A 26,038-nucleotide genomic window follows, 5' to 3' on the forward strand; every position below is an offset into this window, starting at 1 on the left:
TCTATATGGTTCAATCCCATAGATATGGGTATCTTAATGAGGCTCCATGAATGAATGAATGAGGCATTTATATAGCTCTTTCATATGTACTACTGTACACCCCAAGCACTTTACAATCATTTCAGGGGTCTCTCCTCATCCACCACGAGTGTGCAGAATCCACTTGGATGATGCGACGACACTCACAGTACAATGGCACCACACACGAGCTGTACCATATGGGGGCCTTTAAAATGAAGATACCAAAATGAAATGTTTGTTAAAAACCAAAATATAAAAAGGACATTAAGGTATCTTTAATAATTCTTGAGTAACAGGCATGCAAACTTGGGGTAAAAACACACCGTTGGCAAATAATGCAACAAAGATTGCTAAAGTAAACAGATTTAACTAACAGACCTACCAATCTCTGCGTAAAAAAATAAAATAATGATGCTGCCATCTTTTTAAAGACTTTTTATCCCCCCATAAGTAGGCTCCAAATCTCAGGTGAAAATTGTAATTTTGAACCCCTCTACAAAATAGTGGATTACTCAGTAAATGTACATCCATGACATTTAATATTTTGGCTTTCATAACTATTTATCTTTGTCTTTCTTCAGAAAAAAATATTAACAATCAAAAATTTGAGCTCGTGAAGTATCCGAAATTTGGTTGATTTGACATGGAATGACTTGCAAAAATGTTCAAATGATGATGTGTTGCATTCACAGTCTGTTTATAATATTTTTTGTGTGAAGTGCAGAGCAGAATTTAAGCTAATAAGCACTGAAAATCTTATCCAATGAGCCAATAAGCATTTGATATTGCCGATGCAAACTTTTGTTTTGCTTCTTGACATAAGTGTGCGATTTGATGTTTCCAGTCACTGCTGAGGATGGAGATGAAGATCAGGGGTTAAAGGCTTGAATTTGGGTGTGTTCCTCACAATAATATGTGTTCTGAAGATTTGGATTACAAATAAAATGTATTATTTTAATGATCATTTTGTTGCGTTTTTGCATTTCTCCTTCCTTGTGCAATGTACTAAATAATCACGTACCTCCGAATACAGTACAGGGCACTGGCCCTCCTGGACCAGGATTGGACACCCCTGTTCTAGTAAATCTTATATTTGGACACCATTAAACCATTATTACTTACCAAATTGTAAACTTGATGATGCCAACCACTAGGTACAAAGATTATCTCCCCAGCTTCTTGAATGATCTCTAAAGGCTGACAGGCCTCTTCAAACTGTGCATACAGACCTTTGTCTTGAAGTATGAGTGCTGTTACATCATAGGCCAAGTTGCCATGACAGTCCCGGAGGAACTCCTCTTGGCCTGGAGGGTACAGGAGCCATTTCTTACGTCCACAGATGTTGGCAGACCAGCTGTAAGAGCGAAACACATCTGCATGGAAAGGTGTCCTAGAGGCAAGAACAAAAATGTTAATATAGACATCCAAAGGAATGACAAGTAGCTCATCAAGTAGCTAACTTGACATATTTCTGCAAATGTCAATGCACACCATTTTATCTAAATTTAACAAAGAGTTAAATATAACAAAGTATGTTTGAGCACATATATAATAGTAAGTAATAGTATGGAATCTGACCTTTTATGCTAATTACTTGGAAATAATGCAGAATCATAAATATTTCTTCACTTTACATCATAATGTTCCTTTGTTGTATATTTTTTTCAAAATACAAAAACTGATCAGACTTTCAATGTGGACTTTTACACCCAACTGTATGTGGACATTGATTCATACAGTACCATGACCCCTTAGGTCCCATGTAGACAAAACGATAATCATCTACTTCAGTTGTGTCCCAATATTCATTCAGCCAATCAGAGGAGAAGTAAATTGGGTTCTTGTAAGTATTATGCTCAGGAAAGTTCCTAAAATGAACATAAACATATGTGACATTATGGAGAGTATAAACTTCTTTGATTTTACTACAACGTTTCCAAACTAATCTTATTTATCACATTCGAAACTAGTACATATTGTGCAATAACCTAGGTCAGCACTTCTCAAAGTCCGGACTCCGGTCCGGATCTGGACCCGCCTCCATTTCGTATTTCAACAGCAGTAATTGTGTTTAAGGGATTAAAAATTTGGATTTACTACTTTGATAAACGCATGTCAAAATATTTTGTTTAGTGTTTTAGCCTATGTCTTTTTAGAGATGGTCCGAAATTAAAGGGAAGGCGAGATATTTAAAGTTTTCCTCAGCGATTCTGTTGCCATGACATCCAGTGAGCATATACTTTCGATGTAATTGGACACGAGTCGCGCGACGCAGCGTTTGAAAGGGTGTGGAGCAGTGGTTCTCAACCTGCGGCCCGTCACAAATGTAAATGCGGCCCACGATATGCCGCGATATGTCGATAAGTTTAATAATAATAAAAAAAATTAGCATACAATTTATTTTTGTTTTAAAATTTAAATTAAAGTGAATTAAATAAATATAAATGAGCTATAATGCTTTATTTGTCATATAAAATAATTTTGGTGAGTATTTATTATTTTTAGACATCAGGCAATGTAGGCTAATGACGCAATCACTCAGTTAACGAAACAAACACAAGTGCGCGCTTAGGAAGAATTCAAACAGTAGCCATTAATTTTGTAAATTTAAGCCTCAAAATGGTCAAATTTGTTATTAAAGGAGAAAAGATAAATGTGGAAGATAAAATGAAGGAACACATGCAAACAAGAAGAGTCGCAGCATCAGCAGCAAAGGTAAGAAGAATGGAAGAATCAGTTTGCTGTTAGGCCTAATGAGCAAGATGGGCAGCCTTCCTGTTTGCTCTGTAGTAAAGTACTTGACAAGCAAAACCTACATTTTCAAAAGACTGAACTGTGAATTCGATGTGTGTGTTTGATGTATTTTAAATCAGTAAAAATAACCGCATCAGCGCACCTGCGGCTGGAATGAGCCCAACTCTGCGCGCGCTTGCGGATCCGATTCTCCAGCAGGGACTGGCGCAAAATGCGGCATCTGCATCTCGCAGCGGCACTTCCGGCGGCATCTCCAGCGGCCAGGGACTTCTTCGGCAGCTGTCGCTTGAGCGGCATCTCCAGCGGCCGCGGCATCGGCATCTCGTAGCGGCACGTCCGGCGGCATCTCCAGCGGCAGCGGCATCGGCATCTAGAGCAGCACCTGCCGCTGGCCAATATAATTCGATGTTGTTTTTTAATTTAATTTTAAAAACTACATTTAATCAAAATAACATAATATACCAGAAGACTATCATTTGTAAGCATTTATCATAAATTTTGTTAATAACGTTCCGATGCTCCACTACATAAGAGAAGGTAAATGTTTTGATAAAATAAAATTGCAATGTAATCCATTGCTTTGAAATGCACATGAATATAAACTGATATTTATACAGAAATTAATTTCTGATAGACTATGCTGTACAAAGCTGAAATTGCGGCATCTCATAGCGGTATTTTGGTGGCATCTCCAGCAGCCACGGTTATTCTTCTAATTTTAAAAAGCTACATTGCAACAAAATAGCATTATATATCACAGGACTGTCATTTGTAAGCATTTATCATTAATTTTGTTAATATGTAGGCCTTTTTTGACGCTGCAGTTGCTATCGAGGCACGCTTTCCAGTAGCTCAGTGGTTAAAGCTTGGCACTAGCCATGTCAAGGACATGGGTTCGATCCCAGGGATTGCACACACTCAGATATATAATGTAATGACAGTTATGTGTACAATATAGCATCTTAATATTAATTTCTTCAAACGTAGTTTTAAAGTGAAAATATTACACCGTATTAATGATCAGCGGAAGGTGCCACAAATAGCGACAGCTGCCGGAGAAAGTCGCTGCAGATGCCACAATTTCAGCTTTGTGCAGCATATCAAACATAATTTCTGTATACCGAATAACAGTTTATTCATGTAATGACATTTCAAAGCAATAGCCTATGTAATTTATATTTAAGGTTATATTATATTTATAATTTAGCTATAGCTATATAGGGTGTGATTTGCAGGGGTGGGGGACCAACAGATCATATAAAATAGCCTAAAATAAAAATATTTTATAAAAGCCAAGTAAAACGCTGAAACGTGACAATACAAACAATAATTACATCAGAAATGGATGTTAGCGCTCCGCTTAAAGACCGTCTGGGATTCGCGCTATTTCAACTATCCTATTAAAGTCAGCGCACCATTATTAGGCTATATGAAACAGAAACAAAGAAGTTTACCGTCACCGTAAGGTGGGAATTATGACGTAATATTGACTGCTGGATCGGCAGAGAATCTTTCTGCGAGTCAATAATAATTTTCTATTCTATCTAAAGAAATGTGTGGTAAACATGTGAATACACATTTCTCAAAATATGCGTAATTTGGACTAACGCTTTTGTGTGCAGAAGCACTGTGATCAAAAATAAATCTTATCTTAAATAAACTACCAATTGATTTTGTATTACTATCAGAAATTAAGAATTAGGCCTACAAATCTGAAATTGCGGCATTTGCAGCCACGGACTTTCTCCGGCAGCTGTCGCTGTTTGTGGCACCTGCCGCTGATCATTAATTCGGTGTAATATTTTCACTTTAAAACTACGTTTGAAGAAATTAATATTAAGCTGCTATATACACAGGACTGTCATTACATTATATAGCTACCATAAGACTGTTATATGCACGCAGTAATTTCAGTGTGCTCGATAGCAACTGCAGCGTCAGAAAAGGCCTACATATTAACAAAATTAATGATAAATGCTTACAAATGACAGTGCTGTGATATATAATGCTATTTTGTTGCAATATAGCTTTTTAAAATTAGAAGAATATCCGTGGCTGCTGGAGATGCCACCAAAATGCCGCTATGAGATGCCGCAATTCAGCTTTGTACACTGTAATGAATTGCTGTAAAAATTATGTATATGTAATAATACATAAAAAAATATGTATTTTAATAATACAGCATATTGCTGTAAATTGCAATGAATTCCGGGGGCGTGGCGGTTTGAATCAAATTTACAGAATATTGCTGTAAATTTCAAATATACAGAGGCATTATGGAATCTCCAACGGTCAAGATTCGGGTAGCAGCAAGAGGAGTGATTTACAACTGTGGTAAGTGACTTATTATTTCATTTTCCCCCTCAGTCTTTGGTAAATATGTATGTATTTACATTCGCGATTCATATTGGTAACCCCGGATTGACGCATCCTCCGTCCGCGGGGCGCGAAGCAGACTTGGGCGGGGTTTTCCTCAGCGCGGTCGCGGTAGGATCTCACACATTCCCCGGTGCTTTAGCATAGCGGCTATGGGTCAAAAATTAATCATTAGAAACAGTTGGAATTCACGAGAACTTCGTGTTCATCAGCGCACTTGGTCGTGATTATTTTATGGCGTAAATCACATTTGTACAGGCAGACAGTCATCTGTTAACGGGCCGAAACGAAAAGGCCTCGCGAGTCGCGACGCGATCAGGCCGCTCACGGAGGATGTGTCACGCAAAATGGTGCTGCTTCATGCTGTTAATGTAACCAATGTGATGTATTTGTGGACATTTTCTAACTTAAGGTAATGCAAACACTTTAACATATCTGTTTGATATAAGTTTGCCTTGTATAGTTAATTTAATATTACCATTACCAAAACCAAATCTTTTTTTAACTTGAAATTAAATGTGCTATTTAACGTTACAGATATGAACAAACTGATCATCCTGTATCTTACTTGTCTTTTAGATGTACATTTTACATCTATTGAGGCCTTTAACACAACTACAACTAACTATTTGTTCCTCAACTAGATTAGACATTTATTTTTTAGGGTGAATGTTTTAGATGTCTCTCTATTTGACCCTGGCAAACAAATTAGTTAAATAAGGTGTTTAGATTAGTGGGACATCTAAAACTTTCAGGGAGGTAAGTATTCAGGACTGGAGTTGTAGGCTAATACTGCTCTACCACATGGTATAATTTCAAAAACATGGTTACATGCCTCAAAAGCTAAAACCAATCTGAATTCTTGACCCTTTAGGCACTTTGTAGGTATTTATCTGGAGAGAGGAACAAAGACGAAAGGAAAAGTGCCATCTAAAACAACAGGCCACAGTTCAGAAGAAACGGGTTGCGTTCAACCTACATGTTACCACTCTTCTGTGCAAAGTGATGGATTTTCAGTGGAATTTCTGAAATGTAAGAAATACACACACACACCAAGATCTATTTTTCCTTTTATTATATACTTTTATTATTCTATATCTGTATCTGACTGTATCTATCATCCCTCTATCTGTCACTGACTGTATCTGTCATCCCTCTATCAGTCTCTTAAGGTATTATGTTTTGTAATATATCTAATGTATTGTCCTCTGTGTTCCTTTCAATATTTCTAGCCTCTCTTTGCATCCTGGGATGGAACATCATCTGGAGCAGAATTGTTCTTTTTTGATCGCAAGTTTGTTGGACTTGTTGTTTGGCCATGTTGGTATGTTCATGAAGTGATAAAAGTGATCTGGGTTTTAAGAAATGTTTTTATATGACCATGATGTCCAATAAGTAATTTAAAAACATTTTCATGACAAAATTTTGTCCCTTTAAAAAATAAAATGATTTTCTAAATAAAAAATAAATTCAAAATAATACACCTTTTATTGCATTTTTTTATGTAAATTTGAAAGATATATTTATTACATTTTGACCGGTTTTTCAAGATTAAGAAGCCTCAAATATCTTTTTTTTGGGAGGGGGGCGAATTAAGTTATGCATTATACAACACTTTATGCAGTTAAAATTTGTTTAAAGCTTATGCAGTTAATAGATTAAATTTAAAATTCAGCTCCCATTAAGTGAGCAATAGCGAAAATATATTGTATACTGCATTTTACATATTTATTCTACTTGACTAAACTACTTGAATGTGTGCATTTGCTATTTAAAGAAGTATGTTAAATTCAGTATACAATATATTTTTTTGTAAAAATGCAGAATACAAAATATATAAATTACTGTAAATTTTACAGTAAAATACTGGCAGCAAGGTTGCCAGCCAGTTACTGTAATTTTTACAGTAGTGTTTCTGTAATTTAATTTACAGAATTTTACTGTAATTGAGAATAACTGGCTGGCAACCCTGCTGCCAGTATTTTACTGTAAAATTTACAGTAACTTTTTAACAGTGTAGCTATACAGCATAGTCAATCACAGTGGTGTAGTCTACGTGATACGCAGGTATACGCCGTATACATGGGCGTAGGTTTGGTCTCAGCTTTGGTGGGGACACCAAATTGCGCAAATCAAAAGTAATACTGCCCACCTAATGAAGAAGGGTTGGCTCTCCACAGAGCAAAAAATTATAATTTTATTTCATTTTTCGTGTTCGCATTAATGAGGAAAAAACAATGTTACGGATGTGACAGTTTTCCGTTACGGATGTGACCGGTCTGAAAGCGGCACATAAGACTGCTTTAAAACTGCTTTAAAACTTTCACAGAGACCTCAAGCAGGCATTTAAACCACCAAATATTGAAATCTGGGATACCAGTATAAGACTGCACAATTTATCAACATTTTACTAAAGTTTATACCAGGGCTTAAAAACGAAAATTAAATCACTCCACTCCGAGCAGAATCGGTATTTTAACGTTTCTGTTCCAACGTTCCTTCTGTATTATAAACGTTCTGAAACTATAAAAAAATAAAGGTTAATAACATTTGATGTTATTATTGAATAATATTAGGCTAGTAGGCCTATATATAATGTTTAGTGATTTGATATCGCAGACTAAATAGCCTACCGGCAGGCAGGAATAACTATATGCTAATTTACTCATTAAAACCAAAGGTGTTCATCAGTGATTGTACATCAAGAGCAAGGACATGTTCTGTGCATTTTGTTTTGTGCTTTTACCAGAACGAAACGCTCGATTGTCTGTGTGAAAACTGCGCGTGTGCACGAGCACCAAGAGAACTGATAACAGCAGCAACGATCACTAACACAGACCATTAACACAGACCTGTGAATTTCTTATCGAAAAATGTTTTTTTTCTTTTAGGTACAATTATTCTCTGAGTTTAAGTAAAATTTCTGAGACGTTCCAGAAAAATTCTAGCAGAGAGACAGCTGAAAGCGCACGCAGTTTTTTCATTTATTTATTTTATTTTACAAAAGTACAATGGTTTGTTGTTATTGTGAGCGTACACAAATAAAAGTACACCATTTGTAGTCTTGCACTGGTCTATAGGCTATCGCCAAAAATGAGGGAAGGCCTGTTTTCAGTTGTTTCAGCTGTCACAAGGAAAAAATCCATCAGAAAGCGCCGGCGCGTTCATGGGCCAGAGGGATAAAATGTAGCAAATTTAGTTTAATATTTATAGTGGGCTATAGCCTATTATTATTATTATTATTATTATTATTATTTAATTTCATCTCGATGATTATGATAATTGAATAGCATGACGGATGAGCAATGTTGGGAGACATGCAGCGGGTCAGACTTGAGTTTGACCACTTCATTAAGTTTTGTTTTATAGTAAGTCTTTCTTTAAAGTGAATTTCGTTTTGTAGAAATTGTATCTTAATTTCAATCAATGTTTCATCAACCAATTGCCTATATTTAATAAATGGGAAGAAAACCAAGAACGTCGAGTTTGGAATGGATTGAAGTGCGTACGAAGCCATGTTTCCGCAGCCTTTGAATAAGGCTGAAGCAATAGACGTCTTTCTCCACCCCGTCTTTCTCTTTTTTTTTTTTTTTTTATAAATTTCTTTTATTACATGTCTTTATTACTTAATTAATCGATACGATATTTTTGGTCTAACAATATAGGCTATTTTAGCTGGTCTAACAATATATTTTCAGTCATTTCGATCGGTGCATCATGATAATTCATGTATAGTAAAAAAATAAAAAATAAAGAAACAACTCTAGACTTATTGGCTAGGCATGGAAAAGTACCGGTAGCTGACCATTAGCAGAGCTGGCGATGGGGTAAATACGCTTGGGCAATATATAATAATAATAATAATAATAATAATAATAGCCTAATAATAATAATAATAATAATGTCTCAGCAAAGACTGAAAATGTTTCCCCTTTTTAAAATGTTGCACTAGCCTATTTTCTAATCTTCTGCTTTCATTTTTGGGCTTCAGTTGGATGCTTTATTTTCATCTTTAGTCAATAGGTTGCTTCTTATGTCCCTTTTCTTCTTCTTGGGTGGCATCTACAAATCAACAAAACCCGAAATGAAAAATGAAATCCATATCATGTCTTGTGTATTTGCATAATCGGTGTTTCAACTGCGGAAAGACGTTAATAACAGCTTGTAAACAATGTCACGTAACGTCAAATTTAGGCTAATGTTCAGGCATGAAAATCCCTCACCTTTCGGCGAAATTCGCCGTTTTGCAACCAAAATAGGTGACCTACTTGAATCGTGTAGATTCGATGAGAAATTTTTTTTTGAAAGGGGGGGGGGGTCATATTCAGTGAACTGCGAACAGGTGCACCTGCCAGAAGGGAGCGCGAGATTCGGTGAACTGCGACCTGCGATTCAGTGAACTGTGAACAGATGAATTTGGTGAGTGATGGCAGGGCTCGACAGGACTGCCCGATGGCCCGGGGGCCAGTGTGAACGACGCTCGGGACAGTAGACGCACTGGTCACTTGCCCGATCGGGCCAGTGCTGTAGGGTGTGCGTTATATATCGTCTATAATATCGTAGGCTAATTGTTGATTTAACGATCTGAAATTATCGAGTATGTCCCTCACTTTACAAAAACAGTCTTATGTTACTAGAAACAGCATAGTTATTGTTACCTACGGTTAAAGTGTACGCTTTCACTGCGTGATTTAGTCTATTAAAATGCCCCCAAAATTCAAGATAAGGGGCAAAAATGGCCCTGTATATATTTCATATATAATTTAATAAAAGTTAATCAATATTACACAAAGAGCTCAGTTTTTCTCCAAATATTAGCATGATTACAAATGTGATATTGATTTTATTCAGCATACAATTTAATGAACAAGAACTTAATATCAAGTGACTTACATTTTAGACACCAAATCGTCTGTTTCGCTGTATTTCACCAACGAAAATAGTTCCAAAGTCCACCGAATTGTTTTGCGTCTCTGAGCAACACTTCCTCCTGAATGAATCAGCCGCTTGAATGAATCAGTTAAATCTCAATGATTCGCTCATTAACAGTGATTCGCTGCCACCTACTGGCGGGTTAAATTTCACATTTAAAGTGTCTTCATTTTTAAAAATTTCAAATAACAGTATTTAACGTTTTATATTTTGAACATTAAAAACATTTTTTATGCATCTGTAACTGCTCTTGATTAACTTTAATAAAGTTATCTATTCTATAGTTATACATTAGATTACAATTTCTGTACCTGAAAATCTTCTGTTTAAACCTACATACAAAACTTGAAAAGCACCATTTCATTTATATGTTTGTTCTGTTGTATTAATTTGTGCTATTACTCGTAATTTGATTATTTGTTACTATTTTACTACTTACTGTTTATTTGTCTAATAATATTTAAAATAAATCTAGTAGCTTTTGGTGTCATAACCTTATGTATTGAAGTTAAATTTATCAAAAACAATGAAATCAATAACTATGCTTATTTTATAGGCCCATTTTCTTGTCTTTTACTTTTATTAATTTTATTAATTTTTTTGTTGTGGGGCCCGGAAAATTTCGGCGGGTCAAGTAAAAATTTGAACTACTGGCCCAAATGGGCCAGCAGAAAAAATCCTTAGCGTTGAGCCCTGAATGGTTTCAATAATTTTAATATTTTCTGGTATATAAGTTACCCAGGAGCTCTGTTGACATAGACTTAGCTAACGTTAGCTACAGCTTGATGAATTGAGTCAATGAACACAGTAGGAGAGAACACAACGTTAGCCAGCTAGCTAAAGCTCCGGTGGAAAATTATTAGCTAATGCTACTGTTTTTGAGGAGTTAGATTTTGAGGTGAGGGGACTGACAAGGCAGAAGGTAAAGTGGTCCACTGTTCTAATAAGTAGACCTGCCAACCTGTACACAATTTACGTAGCGGATAAGCATTTTGACTTCAAAGTACGCTGGTACGATTTGTAACTCTAAGCTACGCAAAAACCTGATGACGCCTCTGTGCACGCGCAGTCCTCAAATCAAGCAACAGCAAAAGAAGAAGAGTTCGACCAATCATAGCGTTAGGTTCTTCCCCCAAATATACTGTAAATGTTAGACCCAGTGACAGGCTGGCATGAAATGGCTTGCATAATACTTAGTAAGGAGGCCATAATCATTTTTGACTCATGGCTGAAGTTAAGTTTCTCCAGCTCTCCCCAGGTTGGCAAAAAAAGCATCTCAAAATGCATCAGATTGATGCTTTAAAATGTGGAATATTTAAATTTTTCTTCCGGGGGAGCATGCGCCCAGACCCCCCTAGAGGGGTAATATACTCACAGTATACTCACTACAAAAAACTAGACTACACAACTGGTCTATCAGAAATTAATTTCTGTATTAACTAAATATCAGTTTATATTCATGTGCATTTCAAAGCAATGGATAACATTGCAGTTTTATTTTATCAAAACATTTACTTTCTCTTATCAGAAGGTTATTAACAACATTTGTGATAAATGCTTACAAATGATAGTCTTCTGGTATATTATGTTATTTTGATTAAATGTAGTTTTTAAAATAAAAATAAAAAAACAACATCGAATTATATTGGCCAGCGGCAGGTGCTGCCGAGTAAAGTCCCTGGCTGCTCTAGATGCCGATGCCGCGGCCGCTGGAGATGCCGCTCTAGCGACAGCTGCGGAAGAAGTCATTGGCCGCTGGAGATGCCGCCGGACGTGCCGCTACGAGATGCCGATGCCGCGGCCGCTGGAGATGCCGCTCAAGCGACAGCTGCCGAAGAAGTCCCTGGCGGCTAGAGATGCCGCCGGAAGTGCCGCTGCGAGATGCCGATGTCTGTTTTCCAAGTCGCTTTTGTATAATCTACAAAGAAATTATTTTCTACTGGTTTGTAGCTTGTACGGCCGCTAAAACCGTTGAATTTACCGGCAGGTGGATTATATTACCAGCTGTCATACAGTAAAGGCTACGCAGCTACTCATTCAGCAATTTCCCCGATCGTATTACGTACGACGAACATTATTTATATAATTTATTAATAAAAAATAAAAAAAAAACTCCCAATATATACTTTAATGGGGGAATATAAAATCGAGATACATAATATTGTCGTGAGTTTAATATGTTTTAAATATATATAGCATGTAATCTCATATGGCATCATCCCACATTCAAGCATGTTATAACTAATCCTGATCGATTAAAATAATTAAACTAAGACCTAATTAATTTCCAACACCACATTGTACAACTATCAGTCTTTGCATTAATGTTGCAACAGCACAATAATACTGTGCATAGTACACACTTTAAGATGATGACGACAGGAAAATGAGTGAGACACTGAAGTGTTTATATCAGACTGTAAGGTTTATATCCAGAAATATCAGGGTGCGAGTGGTCCTGTTTCATGAATCAGAGGATCTTGCGTGATAAGGGAGCTTCCAGCTGATCATTTCCCCAGCACGTCGCTAAAAGCACTCTATACATCCTAAATAGCACTGAATATTACACATAGACTACTATTTAGGATGGATAGTGTGCACGTTGAGACGCAGGCACCGTCTGTACGATTGTGCGGCCCACTGGGAAAAAAGTTTGAGAACCACTGACCTAGGTTATATTCTTTTAAAGAGCTGTACCTCTGCATATGCCAGTCCTTTAAGTAAAGACATCCTTTGGGTGAAGAATGCCCATTCTGTATGTACTCCCTCCAGTACTGGATAAACTCCTTAAAAGGCATGATCTGCTTCGGGTTGGAATTGTATTCTTTTGCACTGCAGTTTGCAACAGGAACAGGAGTCTCATCTGCATAATAAAATGAGGCTATTTATGGATATAACATATTCAGGACATAGTAATACATAGGATATAGATTGACTCAAAAATTGCTATTCACTAATATACAACAAAACGATCTTACAGTCTTTTCATTAAGTGAATTTAATAATCAATTAATTCAACAGTAATGCAAAATACATGTTTCAAATCACCCTTAGGAAAATGTTACATTTAAATTACTGAAGCAAAAAAAAAATAAAATAAAATAAAATAAAATATATATATATATATATATATATATATATATATATATATATATATATATATATATATATAAAATAGTAAAATAATAATGATATACCCAGTTACTGTAATCATAAGCTTGTCCATTGGTCTATCTTACAATTTAGAGCTGTAGCAGAGCCTATTTATAATTACTAACCTATAATGTGTAACATGTTAATGCAATTGTTACTCACCAAACTCATGCAGAAGTCTTTGTAAATTTGGTTTTCCATCAATCGTGACCCAGTTTTTTCTGCAGTTCCAATCTTCTGTGAATCTTTTGGAAAACATGCATGGTTGATTTGTAATCAGGTAGTTTTTGAAGAATTTAGAGTAAGGTATTTCTCTTTCTATGTACTCAATGAAGTGAGAGGAGCAGTGCTGTTGATGGATCTGCCTGGGCATTTTGGCCAAACTGCAGCAGTTATGAAAGGTTTCCCTATCCATGACATGTCAGAAAGGAGCTCAGTCTTGTTTATTCACTAACATGCTTGATATGTCATAATATTAAAAACAAAACCTTAATTAAAACTTTAAGTCTAAGTTAATATTAACATATAGCCAACAGCTAGAACACATTTCAACAGCTCCATTCCTCTCTAGTGACCGGTTTGCGTGGTTATATTTAGGTTGTAGAAGCAAAACTATTGTTTCGACGGTCCAACGTCAAGCTTACGCGTAATTTCGATACGAAGCGATTATACTTTCCTACATGCTTATAAGTCGAAAATAATTGTGTGTTTCTGCGCTATGTTTGGAACATGGCTATCCAGTTGCCCACCGGAAAAAAAAAACATGTGCACACCAACTCATTGGCTTGTGTTCGTGCGTAAAGAATGGGCTGTGTGACAAAATAAAAAGTTAAATAAATATCAGTTAATTATCTCTAACTAACTAAATGTTGATTTTTCTTAACTAGACATATATGATGCTCCATCGCCATACGCGCGGAATCTTTAATCATTCATTTTGCACGTCGGAGTGTAAACATGAGCGCACCAAATAATTTCAGCTGCGTTCAGCATTAGTTCAGATATATAAAGCTACAACGCGGCAGGGAATCTGCAGAAAACATGAAGTCATCTCTTTACGATGTGAAGGGATATTGTTTATCTTATTGATTGATTTACATCACAACCCACTGTAGCTGTCACTTGAAAGTCAAAATCATCATAAAGGTATGACATAAATCATGTTTTTGCTTATTACATGTAATGCCAACCACACTGGCACCTACTGTTACTGCGCATATAGAACTACTTGTGAAAATAAATGTAAATGATTTTAAGTCTTTAAATAATGTGTAAATTGCTGTACTGTTTTGGTTTCATGTCTCACAATCAAATACATTAACACTAGCCCCCGGTTGAGAGGGGGTATTAACATTAAGTGACATGGCATCTGACGCAATGGCACATCCGGTGGCACTTCCGGTCTTCATTGGCATGTGCCACTGGCATGTGTCAGTGGATAGTGGCATGTGTCAGCGGATAGTGGCATGTGTCAGCGGATAGTGTCAGCGGATAGTGGCATGTGTCAGTGGATAGTGGCATGTGTCAGCGGATAGTGGCATGTGTCAGCGGATAGTGTCAGCGGATAGTGGCATGTGTCAGTGGATAGTGGCATGTGTCAGCGGATAGTGGCATGTGTCAGCGGATAGTGTCAGCGGATAGTGGCATGTGTCAGTGGATAGTGGCATGTGTCAGCGGATAGTGGCATGTGTCAGTGGATAGTGGCATGTGTCAGCGGATAGTGTCAGCGGATAGTGGCATGTGCCACTGACGCCACTGACATTGTCGCGGTCTCGCTGACCGTGTCGCCGTATGTTGTGACGCCTGCATGAGAGAGACAGATGAGTTTTATCTAAATTAATTTTATATATATATATATATATATATATATATATATATATATATATATATATATATATATATTTATCCAATTAAACGTATTAAAGTCGGTCAATTTTTTTTTCAAACGTCAGGTTTGAGGCAACAATACTATAGTAAACAATATAGTGTTTTTGAACCATAAGTCCTTGAATAAATTTGTTGTGGTAATTCCATAATTGTTGTGGTAATACGTATTGCGTAAAGTAATTTGTTTACATTATATTTTTTATAAATTTTCTACAAGTATAGGGTATACAATATACGCTACAGTTGTACGCTACAATTTAGTCGTGGTTTCTCAGTTCTGTTCTGTCATTGGTTCATTGTCTTAATTGTTCACAGGTGTTCGTTGTTTGTTATTAGTCTTTATATAAATATCCCTCATGTTTCATTGTTATATTTTTTTTCTAGCTTTGTTTCCTGTGAACCTCTGTTTGGTGAGTTTATGTTTTTGTTTCAAGTCATGTCAAGTTTAGTCATATCAAGCCAAGTCTTTGTTTTTGTATTTGTTTCACGTTTGTTAAATAAAACGACACGTGGGTTCTCAACATTCGCCTTCAGTTGGACATTCGTTACAATATTTCTCATATTTATGTTGATTACAATTAGTGCAGCATTTAAGGTTAAAAAGAGTAAAGGTTTATAGATTCCAATGCGAAGAACCAAATATTTTGGCCAGAAAAATATTTTACATTTGTAATGCCATTGTTTAGCTAAATGCCTGTATGGCTATACAAGTATCTAATCTAGCTTCTCCTATGTATCCAGTCCTAACTGATTACTTAAGTTTTGCATTTGAATGAATATTTTGACATGATCGATCACTTTTTTTTTTTTATAGGCTACTTTAAAATAAATAAATAAATAAATAAATAAATTGTTAAATGCACAAAATTAACAACTCGCATCCTAATGTCTTTATGATAAGCACAAACCAGTGAGTATTAATGAATGCAAGTAAATACTGAATTTAACTCGAGAACTTAAAAGTGCTTAGAAAAATTCTGAATGAGAAACAATGCTGCCATTGATTTGTTATAGTAGGTCTGTTTTGGAACACAACTGCCTGCCCATACTTGAAAATAAGAAAGAAAGGTATAATGGGTCACTACGAATACCGCATTAACAGTCACGTAGACAAACTTTTGCATGATGCCAAAAGCACGCCGGTAGGTGTCAGTCTAAGTAGGCTAAAGTGTATATTGAGTCAGTCCAGGATAAACGAAAACTTAGGAAGGAAGATTCATGGATGGGGTGTTTGTCGTTGAGAGTTAGACAAGAGCAAAAACACGTTAACCAGAAACTGGTATTGATCTAAATGCGCTACACATTAGTACTACTTTCGGTCCAACATGAACGGTAAGTCAAACTTTGTCATACTACGTCGGTACTGAGGATATGTAGTGTTAAACATCGAGGTTCAATGCCGAAAATGTAATGCCTTTACCCCCGGTTTCAAAGACGAGGCTTAGTCTTAGACTAAAATGCATATTTGAGCTGTTTTAACTGAAGGCAACTTGCACTGACAGATCTTAAAATGTCACTGCCATTGTTTTGTCTCAAGATGCACATAATGTCTTTTTCTAGAGTAGCCTACGTTTATGCTACCTAAATGGTCTAATTGAACAAATGCCAAATCTTAATTTAGTATAAGCCCTGTCTGTGAAACCAGGTCAATATGATGATGGCAAGTCCATTGCTTATTACATTTATGAATAATTTGCAATGGTGGTTGCCTACTATATAGTGATGATATCGTTGACGGTAGGCCTAGTGCCTTAATGTAGTCTCAAAGTATCATAAAATAGTGTATATAGTGTATAATGTATAATCCACCATTTTGGTGAAGAATTGTAATTGTATAATAATTGTAATTGTGTAATTGTATGATTTGCACAAGAGATGGATAAATTGGCGCAGTTGTATATAAGGTACAGTGTTCCATTCATGCATTTTATCCCCTTAGGCCCACAAACGTTCAAAGACCATATTAGTTTAATTAAAGCCAATGAAGGAAAAAACTGCCAGCTATGCAAACAGGCTGTGATTGGGTCAGAAGAACACCTACAAAAAAAGCATTTTAAAAATGCTGTGCACTTTAAAGATGGGGTTTTTGGTAAGCTATTGTTAGTTTTGTAACATTTTTTTCATTAAATTGTTTTTATTATACACTATTCACAATTGTGCTTCAGATCTGTTCACAGTACCTTGCTTTTGTGACAAAATTGAGCAATTAAAAAGAAGTCACTGGCATTGCTTTAAGTGTGACCGGATTTTGCACAGGCGAAATGCATTTGAAGACCATCTACAGAAACATGGTAGGAGATAATTGCCATTACATGATTATTAATCATTCCATTGCCAAACATAAGTTGAAATGTTCTTACGGTCTAAAACACTTGCTTTGCAGGTTGCATTGTAACACCATTCAAAGATCTGCCAAAGAAAAGTATGCATTTGTTAAATCTATATTTGCATTCTTGTTTTATTTTAAGCCTACCTCACAATGTTTTCAGACTTTTCATAATACACTTAACTCAGTGGTTCCCAAACCTGTCCTTGAGGACCCCTAGCCCTACACATTTTGTATGTCTCCCTCATCTATCGCACCTAAATCAACTCATGTACTCATTAGTAGAGACTGCAATACCTGAAATGGGTGTGTCAGAAATGGGGAGACATGCAAAATGTGCAGGGCTGGGGGCATTTAGAGTTGGTCTACAGTATGTGTATATAACCTGGACCATAGCTAATAATTAAGCCTGGTGCATAAAGTTAATGTTACACTAATTAAACTCATTAAGTCTGAAACGGTTAATGTAATTTCATTTGTAGGTGAGCCAAAGAAAGATTCTGAAAATGCAACAAGTGCCCCTGTCAGTGAGCAGAGTATTCTCTGTTGCCACTGCTCATCCTCTTTCACTACAGCTGGGAGTCTTCGAAGACATGAAAAGGAGTTTCATGCGACATCAGATCCAGTGTACTGCGTTGATTTACAGCAAGGTGTCTTTTTCACAGCAAAAAATAGTAGAGGGCAAAGAGTTCCAATACATGTGCAGAAAAGCACCACCTCTCAAGTAATTGCCTGTGAAGTACCAGAGTGCCGGGAGTTCATGACTCTTGCTAAACTTGGAGGAAAGCCTGGAGCGGAGTGTGAGCATTTGCTCCGAGTTTCCTCTGCTCCACCATATGTTCCTCCTGAGCCTCTGAGAGAAGAATCCTTAAAGATGATGCACGAAAAAGGATTGATTTCCACCCAGAGAATGACAGAGTGCATCGAAAATCACAATCAAGCATCAGTTGAGGGAATCTGTTCTGTGTTTCCAGTTTTTTATGAGAAACATGGATATTCTGGCAGATTTGTTTATTTTTCCATATATACAGGAAGGATGGAAAGATGGTCCCTCTTTAGACGGACAAGAGTGTCATTTGACAAAGTGGTAGGACACTGGTATTGCCTTTGTAAAAGTACAAAAAAACAGTACAGATGCCTCCACATCTACATGGCAATGTGGTGGCTCTACCAAGAAAGAGAAGATTTACTACTTGAGTGTTCCAGAGCAGACAGTGATTTGTCAGGTGACCCCTCTGAAAATGAAGAGCTTGAACTTGTTGATGTAGGAAAAGGACTGCAGAAGCACCAGCTGGTTGCAATGACAAACTATCTCTGGCAAAACAAAAGAATTCCAGAAAATTTGCCACAGGAGTTAAGGACTCAGGCAATGGAGGTTCCAAAAATGTTTGAGCCCACAGAGAAAACGTGCCCTTATTGCCCTGGGCCAACCCCACCAGGTCTTGCAGAACCAGTGGTTGTTACAAAGAATGCATCCGTCTACGACATACATTCAGTGAAGAGAGGTTTGTACATTAATTTAAAAAAATGCATACATTTGTAAATGTATGATGATGCCACAGTAAATATACATACATTTTTTGCTTCTAATAAAGGTGTTACTGTGTGTGTAAAGAACTGCCTGGTCTGTAAGACGCCAGTCAGGTTTCAAGAATACACTGCAGGATTTCATAATTTCAACAACAGAGTTTTTTTAACAACCCGTCTTTGTGCAATGATGACGTCTGCCCTAAAGGTAAGTTCATTGTGATTGTTGTTGTACAACAAAATGATTTTAATTTATTTTTTCTTAAGACTAACACAGCCATTGGGCGATTTCTATCAATGATGGAGGACCTCCTTGGAGTTACGATTCACCACAACACCCTAAGGAAAGCGGTTTTCCATTTCTGGGCAATGACCAATTATACATATGACTTTTCATGCATCCGTTGTGGCCATGAACCACCGATTTTAATTGCTGACAGCAACTGGAAAGTAGCCTTCGATTTGCCTGGTAAGCTATTTATGCAAGTTATAGTGTAATTATATTTAAATAACAAATTATTATTTTTGTAACTGTCAGATTTGGCTTTTTTTTTTTTTTTTTTTTCTTCACCTAGTAAATCTCATGAAGAGACCATGTACTGACACTGACATCAACTCTAAGGTCGTTTTGTTGTACAATGAAAGGTGGTCAACATTAGAAAAAGAGCTAATTTGTGTTGGCTTCTGTTATGGTAAAAACTATTCTCTAAACCAGTGGTTCTCAAACCTGTCCTAGGGACCCCCAACCACTGCACATTTTGCAGGTCACCCTCATCTAACACACCTGATTCAAGTCATCAGCTAATTAGTAGAGACTGCAAGAGTTGAATTGGGTGTTAGAGATGAGGGAGACATGCAAAATGTGCAGTGGTGGGGGGTCCCTAGGACAGGTTTGAGAACCACTGCTCTAAAACACTGATTTGAGTCTTATTTCAATACTACAGAATTTCTAAGATTGATAATTTGGCTTTTCTCCTTGCATCACCTATAGAAACAAAGGAGAGAAACCCGTTCTCCAGTGAATTGTCCTATTCATCTTTTGCTCCATGGCTTGGATCCTCCTGCAGAGCTGGATCAGTATTGCCAAAAACAGAGATCCTCAAGGGCTTTTCAGATCGTCTAAGTGACAAGTCACCACCTGTAGATTCGCATGCTGTTGAGGACACAGTGCTGAAATTGCTTGAATCAAAAAAGGTATTATTGTGCAAGTAATAATAATTATAACCTTATTTTGAAGAAAAAAAAAAAAAAAAAAAACTTTTTCATCTTTTTCAAGCCTTCCAAAAGTGAGCTGCTGGCAGCATGTGTACAGCTTGGAGTCTTCTGCTGGCTCTGCATCAGATATTATTAATCGCTTGGAGGAACTACTTCTATACAAAGACATTTACCCCAAAATGTTTATCAAACTACAGAAGACTGGAGGTATGGCAGTTATGATGTTTTTTTTGTTTTGTTTTTTATTTTTTATTTTTATATAAACTGAGTTTGTAAAGAGATGTTGATAACACTTACACAACTAACATGAGCTAACCATGAGCAATACACTTATTACTGTATTCACTTCATTAACTTTAGTTAATAGTAGTAGTTTGTTCATGTTAGTTCACAGTTAATTACAGAGTTTACTAATACTATTAGTCTTATTAACAGTTAATGCACTAACAAAGATTAATAAATGCTGAACTAGTGCGGTTCATTATTAGTTCTTTAACTAATGTAGTTAACTAATGAACCTTATTTTAAAGTGTTACCAAAACGTTTTAGCTTTTTGCCACTTTGCTACAAAGTTGTTTTTGTCTTGTTTCTCTTTTAGGTGGTGTTCTCCATGTTGGCTGCCCACATGCCATTGTTTATGTTTGTTCACCTCTTTGGTGGCAAGAGTCAGCAAGGGACCATGTTGACGCACTTTTGAGTATAAAAACTCCACGTCCAGCAACATCTGAAATGTAGATTGTCGGTGTTGCACGACATGCCAACAATAGAACTAGGCAGGCATTTTTCAGGCCTTTTGATGGCAGGCTGTGTGAGGCCACAGCTGAAAATGTGGCCAAGGCCTCCGCCAAGGAGCTTGTTGTTAGTCTACCCTGGGTTAAAACCATGATAGAAGGTGGACATGTCCAGAGTCAAAGTAACGATATCACTGAAGCACTTGACAAATCTCATCCTATCACAAGAACTTCAGATAGATTTTCATTGTATGACCGCTTTCATCAGCTTAACCAAAAACAGGAAAAAGAGAAACTGAGAAGCCTTGATCTTGTTCCAGAGCTAACTGGTCTCATCAACTCTTCCATGGCAGAGCAGCTCAACCGGGAACTTGCCAACTCCCGGTACTTTCTTTGCCAACTGAAAGATATTCATTATATGTTTGCACTTCGTTTGGTCTTTCATTTGCATAACAGCAGAGTGAACAAATCATTCATGGAAAAAATGCTGAGACAGACACAAGGGGCAGCTGAAGTTGGCCTGGATGGCAGACTGAGTCTCTTCACTACATGTGAGACTGATAGAAATCTTTATTTTTCTTAATTTATAAATGATTTTTTAACCTTGCATAAGTTTTATCCAATCACTGTGAATTGTTACAGGTAAAGACACTGACTCTAGACTGCAAAATCCACTGCATCAAAGAAATGTCAAGAAAAAGGAATCCATCTCAGGCAAAGGACTACACTTTAGCACATCCCTTTTCCCCGTCTTGAAGGAAAACAAGGTAACTTTGCAAATTGTCAGATTTATCACAGATTTTCTTTTTCTCCCCCAATTACAAAATTGTCAGAAAGTTGTCATAACTGTTACTACATTTCATTTTTCACCTGTTGGACAAGCTTTCTGAACTGTACTCCACTGTACAAAATGATGCTTCAGTCCTTGTGCGAGTTGACAACTGTATAGCAACGCTTAAGGACATACAGACAATCATTCCAGCACAATCCATTTCATCTCAATCCCAAGACATCCTTCCCCAGCAACCATGGCTGACTGATGTATGTACTTTTTTTTTTTTTTTTTTTAAATCACATTTAAAAAAAAAAATCATTACAACTATGGAATGTCCCCATAATGATAGGAATATCAGTGCGTTTAAAAAAAAAAAAAAAAAAAAATTGTTTTTGTGTAATAGGCCATCAATACTAGAGTAGCGCAGCTTGCATCCACATCACCCAATGTTAGTATGTGTTGTGTTTTTTTTTTTTTTTTTTTTTTTTTTGTAACTAGGAGCTAGGTGAAATAACTATATTTACTTTCTGACAGGTTGTGATGCTTCCAACATTTATATTTATTAGCTGGTGGAGAGACTGGATAACGCAAAAAAAAATATCCCCTCGACATTTATCTTGCTTGAAGGTATACTTTACACATGTATACATGCATTTTTTTTTTTTTTTTTTTGATATAGAGATATAGATGGGTGTGTGTGTGTGTGTGTGTATATGTATGTATGTGTATAACAAGTACAAGTGATCTATATATGCGTCTTAAGGATTATGGACACTTTTTTTTTTTTTTTTTTTGGAAAAGAACCTGAAAGCCAGCGACACAGTGCTTTTTCCTCGATGTGTCAGTCAGAGTGAGAACCCTGAGGTTGGGTACCACTTCATTTTGTGGGTTAGTTGAAATAAGATCCTACAAATGCCTTTTTTAACATTAGCTTTTTTCTGTATTTCATGTACTTTTTTTTTTAATATCTTCAAAGGTTTTCTGTGGTCAAAGTCATGAAATCCAGGTCTTTGATTCGATGGGGCTCTACAAAGACATACCACAACAACACATGGAAATACTTTGGTAATCTATTCCCCTCTTTTAACTTCTGTGCTATAAATACTGTATAAAGCACATTGACCATTCAGCCAAAAATATTTGTCTACTGTAAAGTAACCTTGTATCAGTCATGCATAACTGTTGCATACAGTATTTCGCACTAATATTAAGGCAGGGTAATAACTTTTCAGAATAAATTGAGTACTATTCATTACAGATCAGCAGTGTCTAATTATGGTCTTATAAACATGTTTGTCTTTTTACTCTTTCAGTCATGCTTTCAGTAGCACGTGGACACTTGCTGATTGGACTGTGTCTTATCCACCACAGTGGCTTCAGACCAAGAGTGATTCAAACAACTGTGGGGTGTTTGTATGCACTGTAAGACCAATAAATTGTTAAAAGCTAGATTTAATTGTTTATTTCTTGAAGAAAAAGTGGTAGAATGTTATGGTTTGATTTTTACACCACTAAAGTGTATTTTTCACCTCGAATAGATGGCAGAGATGGTGCTGAAAGGATTCAGGTTGAACAATGAGACCATTGGTCTGGCACAAACCCAATATCTACGCGAATATCATGCGTCAGTCTTGGTAAAAGATGTCGTTGTAGAGGTTAGTTGTCTTTTAATGTACAGATTCTTAACTTTTAAATTTTTAACTAGTAATTTTACAGGAACAGAACATTTATTATTTTTCATTGTAGGATTCAATGAGAGAACCTGAAAAACCAATGGAGTGCATGGCGGGTGACTTGCGTGTATGCTGTTTTCAGAAAGTGGGCGAAGGGTGAGTTTTTTTTTTTTTTTTTTTTTTTTAAATCTACTTTACATTTAGGTGAATAGTTATTATACCATGTGTATTTTATTCACAGGCAATTGTATCCCAGCATTGTGAAGATCCTGTGGGTACAGTGTGATGTGTGTTCAGGCTGGCTACACACAGATTGTGCTGGAGTGAAAGAAACTGAGGCCAAAAAAGGCACTTTTAAATGTGGATGTGATTTGACACAGCCATACACTTTTGAGGGGTAAGTTTATATTTAAAGATTGCATTGTCATTAAGAATAATGCCCAGGATTAAATTTCTATTTTCACTAAGACGTTTAGGACCATGCCAAAAACTGGGATAAAAAAGGTTTACACTACAGTACACTTAATTCATGTAATATAATCAGTATAATGTTACTGAACTTTGTTAGCTAACCACTCATTAATGGCCTTTTGTGGTGCTGCTAGCTCATTGTCATAATAAACAACCTGTTTTCTGTCATGGCATGATGTTAAACATTTTATAATTTCTTTGTAGTACTCGAATGGCTCTGAGACATGGAATTGAACAGATAATCTCAGATCAAGACATAAAAGTGAGTTCTATCAAATTGCAATTAATATTTGATGAATATATGTAACATTAACTTTTGTTACAACAGGCCTTACACAAAGGTTTTCACAGTGAAGAAGTCAAATCGTGCAGGTTTTACCTGTGGAAGCATCCACAGACTTCGCTGAAATTCAAACAGCACTTGAAGCCAAAACGGTGCTATTTCAGTGAAAGTGATGTGAGAAATCATCTTAAGTGTTTCACATTTTACTTGCGGCATATTTTCTTCTACTAGAAGAATGTATCAAATTTAATATTGTCATATTTTATAGTTTATAAAACTGGCTGAGAAAATCAAGGCAGCAGTGGATTCAGATGGAGACCTAGAAAACCTAGACTACATATTTGATGTCTTGATTCCAGAGGTATGTGGTAATTGTGTTGTTTGTTGGTTGTTGTTGTTGTTGTTGTTGTTGTTGTTGTTGTTGTTGTTGTTGTTGTTAAAACCAACTTTCTTTTTTTTTAAGGTGACCATACTTGTTGTGCAGAGACAGGAGAAACTTTGCCGCTATGCAGTGGAAGTTTTACTGGCCTCTGGCATTGTGAAGTTCTACTGACTATTAAGAGGAAAGCCATTGCTTTAACTTGCATGTTGAGCCTTATTTCTTTGCTTACTGAAAAAGGTTTACTTTTTTGTGGAAGTTTTACTGGCCTCTGGCATTGATGTTCTACTTTTATTAAAAGAGGAAAGCCATTGCTTTAACTTGCATATTTGAGCCTTTTCTTTGCTTGCTGAAAAAGGTATTATTATTATTATTATTATTATTATTATTATTATTATTATTTTTAATCATTGACTTGACTGTGGAGAACTCCATTTTTAATTTGTGGCAAGTCTCATCTATGTTTTTAATATTTCACAAATAATTTTATGGAATTATGAAGAGAAATGCATTTAACAATGTAAACATGCATTCCTTTTAGAGATGCCCAAATGCTCTGTAAAAAGATTTGACTTGCTGCTGCTAGTAGCCATATAGTAAAATCCAGTGTCTGCAGTATCTACACCTACATTACTCTGCAGTATAAGAGCTAGTGTCAAGGCCCAGTACACTTGAATGGTTGGTGGCAGTTTTCATAATTCCTCTCACAATGGTAAGTGCACAATGGTTTGGCGTTTACACATCCTAATTTAAAACTAAATGAAATGCCTGACTGGTGTCAATTTGTGGTGGCACACATGTGGGTGGTACCACTTTAAGTTATTGAAACGACTGTATAATATGTAGTTAAATACACTGTCAAAAGTAAACATGTAACAGGCCATAATATTAAACATAAGCCATTACGTAATGGATGACAATTTACAGAAGTTAAAAAAATCCCATGTCTTAATGCTAGAATGACATTTATTAATTAAGTTCTTATCACACATCTACATAATGGACAGCCAGCAGCATGTGTCACTAGGCTACTGGATGTGGCACAATATGTCAGTGGATAGTGGCATTTGTCAGCAAAGCTTGTGACGTGCCAGTGGATAGTGGTAGGTGCTACTGGCACAAACTTGACATGTGCCTGAGGTTTTACCATAGTAAAACCATAGTTAATTTTCTTAAGGTTTATTTTGTGCTGACCAATTTACACTTTAACCTACTTATACTGGCACCTACCAGCATGCTTGTAGCACTATTCATAAACGCGACTGTTAATGCGAATGCGGTATTCGTAGAGACCCATGATACATTTATTCCTTGTGTTTTCGATTACAGACAGTTTGTGTGCTCAAAAACATCGGTATCAAAATATAACAATTAGTGACACAAACCTGACATGTTTGAGATTCAATTGAGAACGTTTTTTAAATGTATCTAAATAAAACTTTAAGATAAAACTCATCTGTCTCTCTCATGCAGGCGTCACAACATACGGCAACACGGTCAGCGAGACCGCGACAGTGTCAGTGTTTCGCGACAAT

General features: G+C 36.4%; 3 protein-coding genes and 1 long non-coding RNA gene across 8 annotated transcripts in view; 3 read left to right on the forward strand and 1 right to left on the reverse strand.

Moving 5' to 3' along the window:
• Window positions 1–14,197, reverse strand: part of jmjd4 (jumonji domain containing 4) — a 29,988-nt gene extending 15,791 nt beyond the window's left edge. The window contains exons 1-6 of one of the 4 annotated variants that reach the window (XM_067363049.1): window positions 13,563–14,197; window positions 13,399–13,481; window positions 12,781–12,946; window positions 2,918–3,163; window positions 1,764–1,889; window positions 1,144–1,411 (exon numbers count right to left, since the gene is read on the reverse strand). In XM_067363049.1, coding sequence (XP_067219150.1) covers window positions 1,144–1,411; window positions 1,764–1,889; window positions 2,918–3,163; window positions 12,781–12,946; window positions 13,399–13,481; window positions 13,563–13,651 — 978 coding nt within the window. In that variant the 5' untranslated portion in view covers window positions 13,652–14,197. Of the gene's footprint in view, window positions 1–1,143; window positions 1,412–1,763; window positions 1,890–2,917; window positions 3,164–12,751; window positions 12,947–13,398 lie in introns of those variants that run through there. The other 3 variants (XM_067363048.1, XM_067363051.1, XM_067363050.1) reach the window with 3 other exon arrangements.
• LOC137003714 (uncharacterized) lies at window positions 4,928–6,523 on the forward strand. The gene is made up of 3 exons (XR_010892032.1): window positions 4,928–5,563; window positions 6,026–6,183; window positions 6,384–6,523. It is a non-coding gene; the product is annotated as an uncharacterized lncRNA (long non-coding RNA).
• Window positions 14,194–20,927, forward strand: LOC137003035 (uncharacterized). 2 transcript variants are annotated; one of them, XM_067363045.1, is made up of 11 exons: window positions 14,194–14,382; window positions 15,508–17,212; window positions 17,289–17,414; window positions 17,507–17,545; window positions 17,932–18,954; window positions 19,045–19,184; window positions 19,244–19,445; window positions 19,552–19,668; window positions 19,968–20,170; window positions 20,253–20,398; window positions 20,790–20,927. In XM_067363045.1, exons 2-10 carry the CDS (start codon window positions 16,999–17,001, stop codon window positions 20,325–20,327), a joined length of 2,139 nt encoding a protein of 712 aa, XP_067219146.1. In that variant the 5' UTR covers window positions 14,194–14,382; window positions 15,508–16,998; the 3' UTR covers window positions 20,328–20,398; window positions 20,790–20,927. The 2 variants fall into 2 exon arrangements, with proteins under 2 accessions (XP_067219146.1, XP_067219147.1); XM_067363046.1 differs by lacking the exon at window positions 14,194–14,382 and having other exon boundaries at window positions 15,195–17,212.
• Window positions 20,928–21,065: 138 nt separating this feature from the next.
• Window positions 21,066–24,810, forward strand: LOC137003036 (uncharacterized). Its single transcript, XM_067363047.1, has 14 exons — window positions 21,066–21,473; window positions 21,565–21,689; window positions 21,805–21,963; window positions 22,232–22,324; window positions 22,499–22,585; window positions 22,674–22,762; window positions 23,011–23,119; window positions 23,236–23,352; window positions 23,444–23,526; window positions 23,612–23,767; window positions 24,046–24,103; window positions 24,170–24,298; window positions 24,393–24,485; window positions 24,588–24,810. The coding sequence occupies exons 1-14, from the start codon at window positions 21,074–21,076 to the stop codon at window positions 24,675–24,677; spliced, it is 1,788 nt and encodes a 595-aa protein (XP_067219148.1). The 5' UTR covers window positions 21,066–21,073; the 3' UTR covers window positions 24,678–24,810.
• Window positions 24,811–26,038: the final 1,228 nt, after the last annotated feature.

Source organism: Chanodichthys erythropterus, chromosome 16 (assembly GCF_024489055.1).
Source record: "Chanodichthys erythropterus isolate Z2021 chromosome 16, ASM2448905v1, whole genome shotgun sequence".
NCBI lineage: Eukaryota > Metazoa > Chordata > Actinopteri > Cypriniformes > Xenocyprididae > Chanodichthys > Chanodichthys erythropterus.